We start from the raw sequence: 15,205 nt of genomic DNA, 5'->3' as shown, positions 1-15,205 counted from the left end.
GAAAATCAGCTCTTTGCTTATTTGGCCAGTATTAGGGCATAACATCTCTATTTTCCTCAAGGGTTAATGATCTTTAACTGAGGGTTCAAGGTTAAAAGATTTTTATTCTGTTAAAAACCCATCACAACTTTACTACTGACATCTTGGGAGCACTACTTCTTACTCATTTTTCAAGCCTATGTGAATTATATTTCACTCTTACATCTATTCGTTTCAATGGCTTGAAATGATCCAAATAATGTTTTGAAGGGATGGGCAAGTTATTTTAAATCCTGGGAAGCGGCTTTGAAGGGATCTATGACAAATTCCCTGGCCTTACCCACCATCTCAAGCAAATTTAAATCTCAGCCCACTTTTTTTTAAGACCTCCCTAGAGAATGAGATCCCTTATCTTCTCTAAATATATCCCACTGTGAAATTGTTGATTATGGCAGAAAAGTACTCAATCAGCACAAGTTTTCCCATTTATTTTATGTTTGTCTGACTTTCTAAAGTTAGCTATGCATTTCCACTGAATGGCTGATCCTAATCTGGACTGAAAAGCAGCCATGGGCAGTTATCACTTTAACTAAGTGGGGAAAAATCAATAGTTATTTCTTTTTCCGTGTAAATGGAAATAGTGAAGCCATGATGGCCCTGGCTGCTATGAAAAAATATATTTTTAGACTCTGTAAATTCCTAAGATGGGAATGATTTAACAACAATCATGATTCAACAGGAACCCAGTCAAATTTCTCAGAGTAAATGCTTTCATGCCCATGACAGTTGGAAGTATGCATGATGGTCTTTGCCTGTACCTGTTCCAATTCATTTATCCTCCCTGAGTCTTTCTATGTATTATTGTTTGACTATGTGTGCTTCCTGTATAGCTTTTCATATCTAAACTCCTCTATTTCATTTTCATGTCAGGCTGGAAACTAGAGCTAAAAATAAGGCCAGAAAACCAAATATCACTGTTTACAATAAAAATTTATTGAGCACCTACCTGCATGTGCCAGGCACTGTGCTAGGTTTGCAGGATGACAAAAATGAAGACGACTCAGGCTCTGCTCACAAGGAGCTCACAATCTACAGGGGATGGGGGGCAGTGGAGGCAAGTAGATACATAACCACTCTACCAAAAGAGGTGGTGCTAGACAGATGTTTACACAGAATGCTGTGGGAACATGAAGGATGTGGTGAAAATTGAGCCTAGGAGGATCGTGGGGTGTATGTGTGTGAGGTTACCGATAAGATTTCATAGAAGAGAAGATTTTCGATCTGCCACTTGGAGTGTAGGTTTTTGTCAAAAAGGAGAGTTGGGGAGAGGTTGGAATTTCAGCAAGTGTCAAAATGGGACTAAACCACATCCGATGGGGTATGTCATTCAAGGGAAACTGCAAGTAGCTTAGAATGTGTGGAACATAAGGTCCAAATGCATTATGGAAGGAGGAGAAGTTAGAAAAACAACAGATGAAACAATACAGGTCTTTTGGTTAGAAGTGGAACAAGGAAGAGACTGGGTCCCGTCAAGGTCTATGTTATCATGATAGGAACCTATTAGATCTGACCAGCGACAGTAAACTTTGCTGACTTTGAGACCAAAATGCCAGGAAAATATTTGCAACCCAAATCTTTCCAATGTGATGGGAGATCTCAGCGTTCTTCCCTGAATGTAAAAGAACCTACAAGATCTTATCAAAATGGGAGACAGTTCCCCTGTTCAGACTCATTTGTTTACAGGAACCGTCCGAGTCCCTGAACGAGTAATTCTAACTCAGAAAAGGCTCTCTCCTAAAAAAAAGAGAGCTCCTAGCTTGAATTGGCAAATAAGTCAGATAAACAAGACAGGCAAACGCCAAGAAACAGGTTTTGCTAAAATGTGTTCTACCCTTCCAACGTTTTTCTTTTGACTCCATTATTATCTTGATTGACAATGTGGCTTTTCATTAACAAGCATGAGAAGCATTTCAGCGGCACAGCCAACTTGTGCCAAGCTAATTCATAAGATTAAGAGAGGGCAGATGTTTAAACTGTGCGGTCTTCTTCACACAACCTATTCTTCAGAGGAAAAATTCTTTAAAAGGCAGAAAAAACTTTGAACAACACGTTCAGCTGAGAGCATCTGAAAAATAGCAAGTCATTACAGTCCAAAGTCAATTGATCATGAATTTGGTATTTGCAATTTGGATGGTCTTTTACTTGATTGGTTGAGACTACAGGTGGTAGAAAGTCTGAATGATTGGGCTGAATGGGTTAGATCGTCCATAGAAGGCAATGAGATGTTCCTGATACATATGTAACTTGCTGGAGGAAGTGTTACTTCCTTTTCAAGTCATGTGGTTTGAACCCAGGGCTGTTGGTCTTTGAGAGTATAACTTCACCGCTTCCTACTTTCTGGGCTCCCTGGATTAAGTTCTGCTAAGACCTTCAACTGTAGAGTTGTTATCTATTTCATGGAACATTTATAGGCTCAATGATGGAAAATTTCATGTCATGGTTACCCCAACATATTTGATGATGGTGCAATGATCAAAAAAGATGCCAGTGATGACAATTGAACGTCCCTTTGCCTTCCCAGCCTCCTTCATATATTCTCAGGCATAGGATGACAAAGGGAAGTCCACGAGTCACATGAAGAAAGACTGTAGCCACAGGGACACGATCAGGAGCTCCTCTGTTTCTCCCCATCCCCACCCTCCACGTCATCACCCCGTCCTACTTCCTCCTCATGTTGCTCCTGTGACCTCCACCATCTTGCCACTAACCACCATCCTCTGCCCAAAGTTCTGCCAATGACTAATTCCAATCGAACCAATACTCAACCTATGTCTGGCATAGAGTTTGTGTTCAAATAATTGTTGAATGAAATAATGACCTCCAAATCCTCCAAGGTCACAAAGTTTTAGAGGAGTCTCTTTTTTAATGAAATCATGCTTCCCTATGTGGGGTGAAAAGAACAAGGTTTTTGGAATCATATTAGCTTAGGTTTGCACGTGGTCATGCCACTAACTGGACTTAAGACAAGGGCTGAACTATTCTGAGATGCTGTTTCGTCAACTATAAAAAAGGAAGATAGTAATTCCTACCTTGAAGGATTTCTGTAAGTATTAAAAGAGACAGTGCCTAGCATAGTGCCTGGAACATACGAGTATCTCAATAAATGCTTATTTCCCTCCTTCCTGTTTTATGAGGTATTTTAGGATGATGAATAATAGGGAGTAACTAATCTCTGATGTGGTTGGATGTCTTAGAAGAGATGGAGATAAACAACAGTCAGAAGGAGGGGTAGTGTTAGGAATTTTTAAAGGAAACGAATGCTTCTATGGTTAATTTTCTTGGTTGGGGTTTAAGACGCAATTCATGTTGTCCATTAATTATACTTACCAATTGGGTCTAATTGGCAACTACCCCAAAATGAATAAAACAAGCGGGAGTCAAGAGAGAAAAACGGCAGGCATCCTGTCAAAAAATAAAATCTTTGAAATTTCTACAACCCAATGGTCGGATACACATTTATTAAAGCAGACTGATGATCCAATTTATATAAATTTATACATGTGATGGCAACCCAAGGTGCGCATTGAGACTTAGGCAAAGCATCCAACAGCTCTTCCGTGCCAGCTCTATCTTGTCTCAACACTCCTTCAATTAAACAGGTCCTTAAAATCAGCATCCCCTTTGCTGGAGGAAATATCCTTCATTATTGCAATTCAGACTAGATAATGGCTGTGGTGGTGAAAGGGTTAAATGAGTTACTCCATGTTAAGTGCCGGTAAACAATGCTTAGCACTTAGTAAATCCTCAAGAAATGTTAGCTGTCTTTATATTAATAATAATAATTATGAATCTTTCAATTCTCTGTCTTCCCAGACTAACCGGATTCCTCCCTCTTTTTAAAACATTTTTCTGATTTTTGGAGATATGTGTCCTGTTCTTAGGTGGTTAGCTACTAAAAGAAGTACATTTTCAGAGGCTAATCTACTTAATTCTTCTTCTTTTTAAAGAGGAATTGAAGGCAATGCCAATATGTCTCTCAGTGTGAGAAGTATTATTTACTGAAGAGATCCCCACATTTCCCTCTCTTCTCCTTCTCTCATTGGCCAAGAAAAATGACTAATTAGATACATAGTAGATAGAGTTATATAGATTAGATCTCTATCTGTCTGTCATATAGATCATATATCTCTTTCTTTCTACATATGTATGAATCTATCAATCTATCTTCATAAACGTCATCAAAGACATTTCATTATAATAGATTTCCTACTAATTTGGCTATTCTATCCCAAACTAGGAGATAAATTTAATGGTAAGATCATGTCTCTGGAGTTCTTAACTTACTAAGCAAGCTAGCTTTGGGAGAGATGACTCAGGCTGTATCTCATTTCAAGTCCAGGCCTCAGAGGAGAATTCCATGAGCAGAGGAGGATCTCTGCTGCTGCCCCTTTTTGTTCCTTCCGTAGAAACAACATTTTTGGAGGGCCCCTACTAAGATCCTCAAGTTAGGTCTTCTGGCCCTAGCTTCCTAGGATCAAGCCAGACTTCCAGAGCAGCCTCAACTTGTGGCAATTGTTGGGAGCTGGTGGTTGGGAGGGAGAAGCTGGTTGAAGAATGGCATAGTAGGGTCTCAGCCCGTTTTTCAAGGAACATCACTTGGTAATTCCTCAGCGCCCACAACCTGGCAGAACTGCCTTTTCAAAAGAAAGTACTCTCTGGGGAAAACACAAAGCAATATCCCTCAAAGCACAAAATATAAGGGTTAGTTCCTCTGGATTCTTAATTGTTTGCAAAATAACAAGCCAAGGGTAACTACTGTATATTTCCAGAAAGTTACTAATTAGCATGTTCCTGAGAACATAAATTCAGCTTGGGAGCACACACCTCCCCAGGCTGTCTACAACAACTATGAGTGTACAACAACTAGAGTGCTTGCTAAGTACTACAAGCAAAGCCTCAAATAGACAACACCACAAACCCTCCTGGAAATTCAGCACAAGCATTTGTTTATGAACCCAGCACAGGATTGGCTTAGCTTCATCTTCCCTGCAGAGTGAACAGCACACTGGTATTTTCGGTTTATTTCCTTTTCCCCCTGGTTACCAAAACCCTAATGGACAAAAGTTAAAATGACATTTTGGTGACGATCAGCCAGATTTGTTGCATGGTTAAAAATGAAAATGTCTGGATAACAGGTGTCTGTTGATTGTGACCCTAAATGGCTAGATATTTCCTTAACTACCCTTCAGAACACAGTGGAGAATATGGTCTCAAGGAGAAAAATGGGAGAATAAAGGGTTTTTCATCAAATGAAGTTGATGCCGAGAGTACCCTGCTTTTGCTCCTTGCTCAGATGCATGGAGAACCTTTTCTGATTTGAGTTCCCCGGGTGCGGTGTTAAATAGAATGAGAAGTCCCTCCCAAACTAAGGTGGTGACTATGCTGTGCAAAGAACGGCAGACTAGGAGTGTGGCATTCTAAGTTCAGGTAAAAGCCGTGACGATTAATTCACTGTATGAATTTAGGCAGACACTTGATCTTTTCCAAGTGGACTTTCCCATCTGGAAAATGAAGGCAATGAACTAGATGAAATAGATATTTTTATATATCTACATAACATCTATCTATCTATATAATATATATCATGTATATAATATATATATAAAATATATATCTATAGCTACATAATAATGTCCCATTTCTCATAGTATTCTGTAGTTTGCCTTCACATTACTCTATTAAGGAGAGTCGATAAAAGAGAAACAATGAAACAGATACATCTTTTCCTTAGGAATTTGATTGTCGTTATTTCCTAAAAAAACTACCTCCAGTTCACTTGCCGTCCTTATTTTTATTAGCAGCTGAAATTTTGCTTATGCAGATAGGATAAACAATTTACTACAAGCAAAATGAAAATGAATTTAATTAGACCACATGCTGTGCACTAAATTTCTGGATGTTGAAAGCTGTCATCTGCATGGTTTGTAGTCCCTTGCCTATATTCCACCTATCAAATTCTTACTTTCAATTACCTCTGCCACGTAGCCCGATGAACATTCCATCCAGAAATGCTCTCTGAATTCCTGTTGTACTTTGTATCATTCAAGGGCATTTGACTGCCTTATAATGCAGCTCTTTGCATCCTGAGAGGCTGGAGAGCACAGTGGTTGGGGCATGGACATGAGCTGCCACTTCCTAGCAGTCTGACCTTGGACCTATTACTTGAGCTCATGGTGCTTTAGTTTTCTTATTGGTCAATGGGAATAATATTGGTCTCCACTTCATACGGTTGTTCTAAGGATTAAATCAGTTATTTTTTGTAAAGTGTTTGGAATAGCCCTCAATAAACACTAGTTACTGTGAACTTATTGGTAAACTCTAAGTTCTTCAAGTGCACAGCTATGCCTTATTTATCTTGCAACCCCTGTGGTGCTTTGTATATTGCAGGCACACAAGCAAATACTGGTAGAGCAATAGAAGTACTGTCAAGGGAAAATACAACAGAAACAGCAGTCACTTTATTTTAAGTGACATATCAAGTTCTCATTTTTGCCATATTTTGAAAAGCTGAAGAACTTTTGATGTGTATTTTGGCTCTATATGGTTTAGTGGAGTAAAGAATGTAGTGGCAGCCATTTTTTCCACTGTGAGCATACAGACAATTTTCAACATGAAACAGCCATTGAACGAGCCAGCTTCATTGCAGGGAGTAGGACCTAGGGAGAGGGGAAGTGGACTTTGGCATGCCCAGGAGCATGACAAAGGGAAAAATGAACAATTCTAGTTCTACTAGATTGTACTCATGGTAGGGATATAAAAGTGGAGCATTTTCAGTAGCCCCATTATAACAGAATATGTAGTTATGGCTAAGGAATGGAAATAAATTTAGGCTGTTTTGTCATTCACCAACTCCAAATAGGTAAGATAGTTCTAGTTCTGATTTCAGCCATTATCCAATGTGAGCATCAAACCTGCTACATTGGTCTCATAATTTTTATACATATCCTTTATATATGATTTGAGAATATTATTCTTTACAATATGTCCTTAGGTTACCAGGATCTAACTAGCCTCTCCCTTAGGTTTCCTGACTTGACTCTTTCCTTTTGTCTTCGAAAGAGCAGAGGATTGCCAGGAGATTGAGCGAGCAAGAGAAAACAAGATGTAACAAACACAGCTGCACTGGCTTCTTACCTTCTGGGTAAGAATGATATACATACACTTGAGGGAGGAAGACACCAAACTCCTACATTACGTGGATAGGTTGACTACTTCCAAAGGTTTCCTCCCTCCCTCCTTCCCTTCTTTGTTCCTTCTTTCCTTCCTCCCTTCCTCCCTCCCTCCCCTCCTCCCTTCCTCCCTCCCTCCATCTCTCTCTTTCTCTTCCTTCCTTCCTTTCTACTGTACAAGCTATTATTTGCTCATTGTAAAAAAACAACATTGAGAAGTTTTTAAAAGGTATACAGTAGTCCCCCCTTATCCACAGTTTCAGTTACTCACGATCAACTGCAATCTGAAAATATTACATGGAAAATTCCAGAAATAAACCATTCATAAGTTTTAAATTGCATGCTGTTCTGAGCAGTGTGATGAAATCTTGCACCCTCCTACTCCATCCTGTGAATTATCCCTTTGTCCAAAGTATTCATGCTGTGTACGCTACCCACCCATTAGTCACTTAGTAGCTGTCTTGGTTATCAGAGGGACTGTCTCAGTATTGCAGAGCTTGTGTTCAAGTAACTCTTATTTTACTTAATAATGGCCCCAAAGTACAAGAGTCATGATGCTGGCACTTCAGGTATGCCAAAGAGAAGCCATAAAGGGCTTCTTTTAAGTGAAAAGATGAAAGTTCTCAACTTAATAAGGAAAGAAAAGAAATTGGCCACAAAGGCTGCTAAGATCTATGGTAACTTTTATTACAGTATATTGTTATAATTGTTCTATTTCATTATCAGATATTATTAAGCTCTCACTGTGCCAATTTATAAGTTAAAATTTAACACAGGTAAGTATGTATAGGAAAAAACAGAGTATATATGGGGTTCAGTACTATCCATGGTTTCAGGCATCCACTGGGGGTCTTGGGACATATCTGCCATGGGTAAGGGTGGATGACTGTGAGAGTGAAAAATGTCAGTTCTCTTCTTACCTCTCCCACCTCGTCTCACTCCCTAGAAGTTGTAACTAGTAATTGTTCATCTATATCCTTTCAGATATTTTATGAGTATATATATATATTTTAAAGAAACATAAATGTGATTATAAACTTGTAGTTGCATGCTTGTACAGCAGGCTTTTAACTTAAGAAAAGAGAAAAAAACTCCCTTGGATATCTTTCCATATAAGCCTAAACGGAGCTACTGCATTATTCATAATAATTTCCTAGTATTTCACAGTATGTCTATATATAATTTGTTTAATTAGTCACTTATTGGCGAATTTCTAGGTATTTCCATTTTTATTACTGTGAACAATATTACAATAACCATGCATTGATTAAATTCCTAGAAGTAAAATTACAGGGCCAAAGGCTATGCACATTTAAAATTTAATAGGGGTCGCTTAATTGTCTTCCAAATAAGGTTGCCCATATTTGAACACCCAACAAAATGTATGAGTACATATTTCCATATACATTTATGGACCCTAGGTGTTTTTAAACTTTGGTTTTCACCCATTTGATAGGTTAAAAAACATTTCATTGCTGTCTTAATTTTCATTTCTTTAATTATGAGTGAGGTTGAGCATTTATATTTTCTTCCCTATGATTTTCCTCTTGATATATTTTGCCCATTTTCCTACAGAGTTTTTCCCATTTTTCTTTCTGATTTGTGGCTTCCCTTTGCTTTTTATGGAAATTAGGCCTTTGTCACGGTTGCAAATATTTACTTTGCTTTGTCATTTGTTTTTTTGATTTGTTTCTAGTATTTTCTAATGGGGTTTCTAGACATTGAATCTATTTTCTACAGAAACTTAGCTTGTGTGAATGGAAAGTCACAACAGCTCTGAGTTTGGTATTCTAAAAAGGTGAAGGGAAAAGCAGAAACAAGGCAGAGAAACTGTTCTGCATGTAGAGGATCCAGAGGGGAAAGGCGAGGCTTATTTCCAAAGCACTAGCCTGTGGTTTCATTAAATCTGTAAGACAATAGATTCTCCCAGGCTTTATTCACCTATCAAGATGGAAAGAACACCCAACTGGCTGTAGCTCTACCTTTTAGTTTTTATCGAATAACACAAGCTAAAATCAAAAGGAAAACTAACTAGGGTTGGGTCACTAGTGCCTAGTGTATCTCGGTCTCTAAAACAAGGTGACGCAATTCACCAATTACTAAGAGAAGCTCTACTAATTAATCTTTTATAACTGTCAGTGTCAGCAAATACTCTCAATTACATACTTACTGGCATTCAGAAGGTTTCCAGAGCCCTTCAACTGAATCTTGCTAAATTATTAGTTATCACCTAGGGGTTATTAAAATGTAGGAATGTCAAATTGAATTAAATCCCTCACAGACTCATCTGCTCATCGGGTCTCCTCAAACGTTTTCTCAACAGAGTTGGAGAATAGGTTGCTCTTATTCCCTAAGACAGTCTCTTGTCCTTTTTCCCCAACAGGGCCAAGACCCAGTTGCAACCTTTCCTCCTCAGGAAATCCTCCTCAGATCCTCATGGATCTGAGAGGCCGACCAATCTCCATTCTACTGCTGTTACCAAGATGACAGTCTTGTGTAGGTCATGTGAGAATTATTTTCCAGGATTCATCTTTGCAACATTAATATCAAGAGTTCAGTGACATAGAAACACAGAATCTGCCTATTTATTTTTAATATTTTGGGATTTAAAATGTTACCAAATGATGTGCAACAAAATATGTGGCCAAGGATCCATTATGGAAGGCCCATGCATTGTGCAGAGCATGGCATATGCAATTATCTTGACGCTATGGGGATTTGTTTGAGTTAATTAACTTAAAAATTTAAACCAGGATGGTCTAAAATTATTCATATAATTTTAGGCAGCTTGTCTCAATTTGATTTCAAGTGGAAACTGCAATTATCAGAGCAGTGCAAGACTCTTCAACTACGTACCACTAAAAGCTCTCAGGTGAAGCGTGAAAGGGCAAGATATGAAGCATATGCTATAGGAGTGATTTGACGGGCAGGGTTCTTCAATGAACATATTGGAACACATAGGCGTGGCTTACTTACGAATGCCAGACTCATGTGCCAACTCTAGCCAATTCTTAATGACCATCTAGACTGCTATGTTGAAAAGGTGTGACAAAAACAGTCAGCTGTCCCCTAATATCTATTCTTCCCTTCCTTCATAGTGACAGAATTTTAGCTGGCTATGTGTTCACCCAGGATGAAGACTACATTTTCAAATCCCCTTTTAGCTAGGTGTGGACTATGTGACCAAATATTGGCACACAGGGTGTAAGCCAAAATCATGCTTCCTCACTATGCCTTTAAAGGGAAGGCTTATGCCTTTCCCTAGCTCTTTTTCCCTGATGCCTCTGGCTAGAATATAGATGTGATGGGGAGCTCCCATGAACCATGAAAAGGGGGATGGTCAGAGCAACAGAAAGAAGGAATCTGAGTCCTCAGCACTCTGAGGCCACCCCACCACATCAGATCTGGACTCATGCTCAGAGTAACATACGCATAAGGAATAAACTGCTGTCTCATTTAGGCATCCATTGTTTTGAGTCTTTGTCACAGCAGCAGAACCTGTGTCCTAACTAATGCAAAATGCTTCTAAGCTGTATCAAGGCTCAGTGGGGAAAAGCATCAGGCTAGGTTTGCAATGTCAACCACGGGCAAGGGACCTGATGGTCTCATGCCAACTCTAATCTCTTCCTGTATGGATATCAAACTTACACCAAAATGGAAACCTCTCCAAAGAAAATTCTCATTAGTAACTCATACTTTCTATCTTCCCTTTGCCATCTGCCTCCCTCTCTGTGCTATTCTTGACCACTTCGGGCTTGGCCTCTCTGTATTTGATATACAGACAAAGAAATGAGACTGACAACAATCACAATAAGAATAAAAATAAGTAATTTATGTCGTATTTATGATTTACAATTTATTTATATATAAATGACCGCAATCCTTTAAAATTGCCTCCTGGGAAGCTGTACACTATTTCAATGATGTTGCCATTGCTAAAGCTTTTGGAATTTTTTTGAAACTCTAAATTCACACATTTCTCATAATAATATGACTGGGTCAATTAAATCTCTTAAATATATTTATCCTCAACTGACAACTCTTTATTGAACGCCTACTACGCACAGCATTAACATTAGTTTTGGTATCGGAGAGGTTGGCAAATCTATTAAGGATCTCATGGTACTCTTTAGATAATCTATGTCAAATTTTCAGGGTAAGTTGGCTTCATAATTTAACAATAGAAAAATACTAATATGTATAAGGAATCTACACAGCCCAGAGAAACGACTTGTACCTGAAGTGGAGTGTGAATTTTTAAAAGCACTGCTTCATAGTGTTTTATTTCATGAATTTATTCATTCATCTCAAGATTTATTACTGCCCTGCTCCCTTATTTCCTACATAATTCTCAGTAATTTATAGATTAAAAATTAGAGTTCTCTTTGTAGTCTATTTCGAGCTCTTTATTCTACTAGAACTTTGATTTATTAAAATATTTTCTGGGCAATGAGCTCTAGTGAGTAGGCTCTCCAGGGGCCTACAGGTAAAGCAACTGCATTTCTGGGCCTCCGCATGGACCCCCAAATCAGCTAATAACTGTGGACGGTGGGATCTCTTTGAGCATCAAGAACTGACAGAAGAGCTCCCAGGGTTGAGCACATTTCTGGAGTCACTGAGCCTGAAACTATAAGGCAGTGGTGCTCAGAGCGGGTCCTGCCGAATTGGAAATTCTGATCTGATTTACTCCATGAGTCAGTTCTGCCTGTTAAGCAGGTCGGTGTGTCTCTTCAAATGAAAAACAGCTTCCTTACAGCCATTGTGGCAGAAAGGGCAATTCAAGTCCATTTACAGTTTTCAAGTATGCTGAGAGCTCTAGCCTAGACGATGACTTTGGTCCTTGCCCAGGAGAGAACAGATTCAGAGCAAATGAAGTCAGATATAACGAAGGACTTCACAACAGCAAGTGACATCAGGATGTGAAGGAGATACCAGGGCTGACATCCAGCCTGTGCTGTGGATTTAGGGTACCAAAGTCTTCACAGGTCGTTAAATATTTTGAATCTCACCACTGCCTTACTATTGCTCCTGCTTCTACAAATGCCTTTAACTGAGGATAGAGTGTCTTGGAACGCTGTGCCCTGCTGAATCAGGTGTGGGCTGTTGGAAATATTTGAAGAAAAGAAAAAGAAAACTCAAGGAAACACACTGGGGATGTGATTGGCATTTGGGCCAGGCAATTCCTCATGTGAAACTGTCCTGAAAATGGTAGAATATTAACATTCCTGCCCCCTCTCCCATGCCATTCAGGAGCACCAGAAACTGTGCCAACCCTAAATCCTCTTGATATTTTTAAATGCCTCCTTGGGAAGGTAGTGTCACCTAGTTGAGAACTATGAAGCCATGTTTTAGAATCACCACTGAAAAATGGTGGTAAAGGATCTAGGATACAAATGATGCAGTCATGAGTACTTCTTTCTGATTATGGGAATTTCACTGAAACAGAGTGCTTTAAATTGGTGTGTGTCACCTCACAGAGATGAGCTTCTAAAAATAAAATCTCCTGTAACCAACTAGACTTTGCCAATGTTGCCTTACTCTGTGCATTAGTACATTCATGTGGCTCATATATCATACAAATCAGTGGAAAGGGGAAATATTTGTTCCCACAATAAAGCATAACTTAATCTCAGGAATGAGATTCTGTACTACTGGGAGATATTATTATCATTATTAATTTTGTTAGTTTGTGTGAGTAAGCACATACTCATATATGAATTGGTGTGTTGGCTTAGGGACTGCATAATAAAACATATTTTTTTCCAGAGAATTCTAAATAGCAATATCCTCAAATACCAAATTTGATTATGTTTTATGAATTCTGCAATGATTTCTGCTGCTTCTTTACTTAGAAATGCCAAGCTAAGCCCATTTTAATCTGCTGCTTTAGAGAAAAGTACTCTTGGTGGCTTCATCAGAGGAACCACACACAAATGTCAGTCATTACTCTGGGGCATAGAAAGAGCAGAGCATCAAATTCTCTTTCACGCAAACCCTGACAATAACAAAGGCACTGGTTATGGAAATCTAAACCTACCCAGACACCCCCATCAATTAATATCACAAAATACGTGTATCTAGAATGACTGCCATAGGGAAATAATCCCGTGGACTGGAGTGAGTCTGATGTAGATTTCACTATATGGAAGGGAGGTGACAAAGTCTGAAAATTCTAGCCTCAGTCATGAAATTTCCTACAACCAAAGGTAATGTTCATAATATAATTAGATATGCAATCTAAATAAAACTTTGCATTCAACCAAACCTAAAATAAAATTCAAACACAAAGGAGTGATATGCTAATCAAACAGAGCCCAAAGAGAGCTAGACTCCTGTCCTTTTCCTTCAATCTCCTTTCTGGAAAAAATGGTAAATTACAAGAAGAAAAGCTGATAGTGGCCCGAATCTAAACTTTAAGATATATTCTGGGCCAATCCACATTTAGCACAAGTTCTTATCCCTCCGCCAAGTGGAGTCCTTCACAATCCTAGCTGTCATTCGTGAGGAATTCTCCAAGACACTGAAATAGCTTGAATCTCTAAAGAAAGATTAAATTTTCTCCATTACACTCTGTTTACTTGGGCAGGAGGAACAACTACAGTTTAGAATATATTTTCAACAATGTAGGGGAAAAAAAGAGTTTTCTAGTTATTGCTATAATGACCAAGAATTTAAGTCAATTACTCTTAACAAGTAACGTTAACAGAGGCTTGATCATATGTGCCAGGACGTAATTTTGAGCCTCAGTTTTCCCTTTGGATCCTTTCTGTGATTACAGGGATACCTGGCTTCTCCTTCACAAGCAGAGCCAGGTTCAACTGTGGTAAAGATACTCTGATGAACACCCTGGACTTCAATAGGCTTCAAAGGAGAGGGTCTGGGTCTCAGGCTGGGAACCTACGGCAGCTGGGCTATATAAACAGGGGACATGGTTTCCCACTGGGGGACCGCTGTACCACTGAGCAGGCAGGAAGGCAACCAATGTTCCTGAACTGCCACCTTGCAGAATCCTGTCATATTTAGATTCATTTAATCACCACACTGTGGGGAATTACTCTCCTGGGTTCACAGATGCAGAAACAAAGTCTGAGAGAAATACAGTAACTTGCCCAAGGTCACACAGCCAGGACCATCTGAACTCCCAGGTCTCCTGCCACTTTCAGCTTATACCACCAGCAATAGGCAAAGCATCCTCTTCTCCCAAATGTTATGTTCTTCCTTTCAAACTCTTAAAAGAAAGCCACAGTTGCTGAGGAGTTTTCTAATCTTCTGTAAACTTCCAATGTAATATTTGTTTTAAATGTTTTCTGGCCAGCTAAGAGTAAAACTTGGGACTAGAAAACATGATTATCAAACTTTTAGATGAATTTTAGCATGGAATAGTGTAGTTCCTAGTTATTAGTATTGGAAAGAATTGTTAAAGAATTCTTGAATCAATATTAGCCTCTATGTTGCTACTGAATTGGGGAAATACTTTTAAAATCTACCCTATGTGTGGCCAACATAAGTTTAAAAAAATGCTTTGGTACTGAAATATTTATGGATGAAATGACATGCTGTCTGGATTTCCTTCAAAATTATCCAGAGGAGGATTTACGTGGGTAGATATAGAGAAAAACAAGAGTGGCTGTGGGCTGCTATATGTAGAGGCTGTGTGAGGATACAGTGGGTTATTATGATATTTTCTAATTTGGGGGGTTTTTTTTGAAATTTTTAAACAATAAAAATGGGGCCAGCCCCAGTAGCCTAGTGGTTAAGTTCAACGTGCTCTGCTTCAGTGCCCAGATTCAGTTCCTGAGTATAGACCTACACCACTTGCCTGTCAGTTGCCATGCTGTGGCAGTGGCTCACATTAGAAAAAGAGGAAGATTGGCAACAGATTTAGCTCAGGGCAAATCTTCCTCAGCAGAAAAAAAAAAAAAAGGATGCAGAAAATATGCTTAGGATTTTTAAGATCTCATTAAGCTGCTCATGTGCTACTTTCTAGAGCAGTCCCT

General features: G+C 38.9%; 1 protein-coding gene across 18 annotated transcripts in view; it reads right to left on the bottom strand.

The window, feature by feature from the left end:
- Positions 1 to 15,205, bottom strand: part of TRPM3 (transient receptor potential cation channel subfamily M member 3) — a 502,828-nt gene that overhangs the window by 204,279 nt on the left and 283,344 nt on the right. For 8 of the 18 annotated variants that reach the window (XM_070590426.1, XM_070590437.1, XM_070590427.1 and 5 more), the window contains exon 7: positions 3,367 to 3,441. The exons of the other annotated variants lie outside the window; for them this stretch is intronic. In XM_070590426.1, coding sequence (XP_070446527.1) covers positions 3,367 to 3,441 — 75 coding nt within the window. The remainder of the gene's footprint in view (positions 1 to 3,366; positions 3,442 to 15,205) is intronic. 18 annotated transcript variants of the gene reach the window in all.

The sequence above is a fragment of the Equus przewalskii genome, chromosome 22 (genome assembly GCF_037783145.1).
Source record: "Equus przewalskii isolate Varuska chromosome 22, EquPr2, whole genome shotgun sequence".
Taxonomy (NCBI): Eukaryota; Metazoa; Chordata; class Mammalia; order Perissodactyla; family Equidae; genus Equus; species Equus przewalskii.
Note: the sequence above shows the minus strand (reverse complement) of the source record. Positions and strands in the feature narration are given on the sequence as shown.